At 36.1% G+C, this 4,289-nt stretch overlaps 1 protein-coding gene across 1 annotated transcript; it reads right to left on the reverse strand.

Moving 5' to 3' along the window:
* Positions 1-338: 338 nt before the first annotated feature.
* On the reverse strand, positions 339-2,513 carry LOC145107644 (large ribosomal subunit protein bL19c-like). Its single transcript, XM_079044579.1, has 5 exons — positions 2,256-2,513; positions 1,136-1,534; positions 955-1,041; positions 734-867; positions 339-645 (listed from the first exon to the last, which is right to left on the reverse strand). The coding sequence occupies exons 2-5, from the start codon at positions 1,139-1,141 to the stop codon at positions 543-545; spliced, it is 330 nt and encodes a 109-aa protein (XP_078900705.1). The 5' UTR covers positions 1,142-1,534; positions 2,256-2,513; the 3' UTR covers positions 339-542.
* Positions 2,514-4,289: the final 1,776 nt, after the last annotated feature.

Here is a 4,289-nt window from a genome sequence, read left to right on the forward strand (position 1 = left end):
AATGTTATTTTGTTCTTTTTACTATATATTTTTTGTCTAACCTCTTGCTAGCTAATAAAATTATTTCATTTCGAAAAAAAAAAAATACATTTTGTAAGTTTTGTAAAAACCGGCATAACTTCAATAACTAAGAACTAGAAAGTCATGATTCTTGAGGTGAGAGGATGAATCACGTAATCATGTAAAATGAAATGTTAATAGAAAAAGATAACTTTGCGAAAAGAGTAAAATACAATTTTATGAATTTTACATAAAATGATTTTTGTAAGTTACAATTACATACGAATATCTCATCAAAAGTAATACAAAATATCTTAACAATCAATGACACCCATACAAAGACAATATCACTTTAAAAATTAAAATCCAAATTGACCTCCATCATGAAGTCAAGCATCGCTACATTTAACATTACTCAAATGCCTACAATATATAATCCTTGTTGCAATTATTAACTAAAAAAGATTCATCAATCTCACTTATAACCTTCTTAAACAAAAAACATGAAACACACTAAATTCAAAAATTGTAAAACACCCATTCTATTTCCTGAGTGCATTCATCTTGTCCCTGAGATAATAAAGCTTGGCTCTCCTCACTTTCTTCTTGTCCAAAACCTTTATTTCTTTCACATTCGGTGAGTATCTGTCATCATAAAACCATTTATTTTACTAATTATTTAATAACAGCAACATAAATTACTCTTTTACCCTTAATAGCAATATATACTTACAAAGGTAGAAGAGATTCAACCCCAACTCCTGCAACAAGTCTTCTTAATCTGATTGTTGAATTTAAACCTGCATTGCGTCTTGCTATCACAATTCCTTTCACTGTTGACACACGTCTCTTGTTCTCAGGTACTTCCTGTAAATTTCATGGATTTTAATATTTTATCAATAATATATAAAAATTCAATTTCAAGTTTAATATATTAGCAAAAAATAAACATACCAATTTGAGCTGGATTATATAGCCTGGCCTTATATCAGGTATCTCTCTTTGTGTATTCACTTCCTTCACTGCTTCTTTATCAAGTATCTGCAAGTGAAGTACATGTTTGAGGACAACATGGTCTTTTCACAGAAGGGTAAGTATGGAAATAAGAAAAAACAAGATTTCTTGAATTTCTTACCTGCATAATGTGTCTGGCTGTTTTATCAAGCCTCTTGAATTTGACACGAGGTGCAACCTCAGTGGCAGTAGCAGCTTCATCTTGTGGGTCAGATTTGTGTGAATCATTCAATGTCGCAATGCCCCTGTTAGTAAAATGGTGCACGAGCCTGGACTCTATTGAGGGTATATTCGTACTTTTGTATGAAGCTGGTAAATCTCTTCCGTAATTTTTTGTCTAGAAATATTCACAAGTCAAAACATTATAGTCATAAATTTAAAAAAGAAGTCATAAATTTAAAAAAGAATCATTCAATGTCGCAATGCCCCTGTTAGTAAAATGGTGCACGAGCCTGGACTCTATTGAGGGTATATTCGTACTTTTGTATGAAGCTGGTAAATCTCTTCCGTAATTTTTTGTCTAGAAATATTCACAAGTCAAAACATTATAGTCATAAATTTAAAAAAGAAATCATAAACAGGGTTCACAAGAAACGATGATTTTAATCTAAGATTGTAAAAGTCCTCTGAAAGATAATTATAATCTACAATGTGTATATTATATAGATGCAGAAACAGATTTTAACATGGTATAACCGTATAACTAATCTAGCATCATCAAGTACTCAATTCATTAGCTAGTTATGTAATTCCATGATTCCAAGAAACTTCATTTCCTTTTCTTTGATCCTTCACACTTGATTTACACCAGAAATTGCATCCAACTTTACTAGTGCAAAGTACCTAATTTATGCTCACTTAATAAACAATCTAGTATTGGCGATAGTCATAACATAAGGAAAGTCGCTTATACTACTAGACCAACACAGTGTGATCTTTATTTACAATGATAACAGAACTAGATGAAAGCACCATTTTTATTCAATCCTGAATCTACAATGTATTATGTAGATAAAGCTTTTTATCAAAATGGAACATATACTTTGCTCGGACATCTGCATTTGAGCTAAATTCTACGCGATTTGGTAACGCAGGGCATCTATTACCCCTCCAAAAAAAACAACCTAATCATCAAACTTTCGAGTTCCGCTACATAATATCTAAAAATTGCCTATAACTATACCATGAACTGGAAAATGATTATCTTTGAATCAACAGAAAGTAGAAGAAAGAAAAATTACCGAAAAATGTGAAGGAAGTAACCGTGAAACGACGAGTAGATCATTAGGTTGAGACAAACAAACCCTAGACAACGGCGAATCAAAACTACGGGAGCACTTAATGACGTTCTTTGTGAGCGATGTAATTCTCCCACAGAATGATTGCATCTCTTCCGATCAGTTTCTGCAAACCCTATCGAATGCGACCGGCGTTTTTTCCAAATAGGATGCAAAACCCTCCTCGGACCTTGAAAATGGAGGTTTATGCTCCGAGCATTATTTGACGAAAGTACCCCTACCATTCTATGGTACATTATTTTAGATTTATAGTTAAAATAATTTAATAACTTACTTTTTTTTTTTTTAAATCCTAAACTTCAATTGCTTGAATCCTCAAAATTTAATTTTAGGATGTGGAATGTAACAAAATCTAAGGTGTATTTGGTTCATAAATTTCAAAAGAGTGATAACATTTGAATGTGAGTTTCATTAAAAGTTATGTTAAAAGTTATTTTTGGTTTACAAAATTAAATGAATTTGAATTCTTTAAATTTCATTTTATTTTATGATAAAAGGAATTATATTTTTTTTTTGCTAAAAACAAAGATTTTAGATTTAGTTTTTTATGTTTTATTATAATGACAAAAATGCTTTTGGATCTCCTGTTTTATTTTAGTCATGAATCATCAAATCAAAACATATTACCATCATCTCTCTTACACCCTACCAAACACTTGCACACACTCATCCTTACCCTACCCACCCTACACACATGCATACACCCTCACCTAACCATACGCACACATGTGTACGCCCATGCTAACGTCAACAAGCTCACACCAACATATTGACACTGACACCACCCACCCATCCACCCCACCCCCACCCCTACCCCATATTCTCACCCACACCCTAACTCATACCCCCTCCTACACAAACACCCTCACCCCACCCTACCCAGATACCTACCCCCATCATCCTACCCTTATCCCCACAACCACCTCACCCTAACATCCACACTTACTTCCGCCCCATCGTACCCCATACAAACACCTAAACACACTTATACGCTTACACCAACAAGCCTTCGTCAACGATCCCGACATCGACCCCATCTGTACACCTATACTCACGCCTACACACTTGCACATAGGTTTGAATGAGTAAGAGTTTTGTAACATCCATAAAAATCAAGCCAATTTAAAACTTTTTAAATATTCAAAATACCATTAATTATTACATAGTGTTTTCAAAATAGTTAAGCATCAAAGTTCCCAGAAATCATAATCAGCAATCGAGGAAGTGTACGGTCACGCCTTCGCCTTCCCGCGGTCGTCCGCTGAACCTGAAACAATAAACTGAAACTGTAATCTCGAAGGCTTAGTGAGTTACCCCCAAAATACCAACCTCATATAACCATAATCATATCATATCGAAAAATACAGAACAACCATGTATCTCGAGTCTACAATGTCACTGGTCCGCCCGCATCGCGACTTCAGTCCACCTGGTCCACTCTCTGAGTCTACAGTATGACTGGACCGCCCGCACCGGGCCTTCAGTCTATCTGGCCCACTCTCCGAGCCTCGGCACGTCTGGACCGCCCTCTCGGGGCCTTCAGCCTATCCGGACCGCTCGTCGGGCCTTCGGTCTGACTATGTGCCCTCCCGGGTCTGCAGTCTATCCGGTCCGCCCTGGGTATGTTGGCCTACAGCACAAAGCAGGACCCGCCTCAACCCAACCCCCAATCAAACAACCATGTGCACATATAACAGATAATCACATAATACTCTATAGACAAACGAACCGATTTAACAGATCATATAGCATAACAACATCCTACAACCAGGATACCGACCTAACCGGTCACTAACATAGCATCATCCTATATAACAGGATACCGACCTAAACCAGGTCACTAAACATAATACCGTCCTAATTACCAGGACTCTGATCTAACAGCGATATCGATAAACATATCCAACAAACCAGTATACAGTCCGAGAAAGGGTCGGCCTTGGTGCCTTAGACCCTGTTGATATAGTGAGGATAACT

The sequence above is a fragment of the Lactuca virosa genome, chromosome 4 (genome assembly GCF_052849685.1).
Source record: "Lactuca virosa cultivar CGN04683 chromosome 4, Lactuca_virosa_CGN04683_v6, whole genome shotgun sequence".
In the NCBI taxonomy this organism is placed as follows: Eukaryota; Viridiplantae; Streptophyta; class Magnoliopsida; order Asterales; family Asteraceae; genus Lactuca; species Lactuca virosa.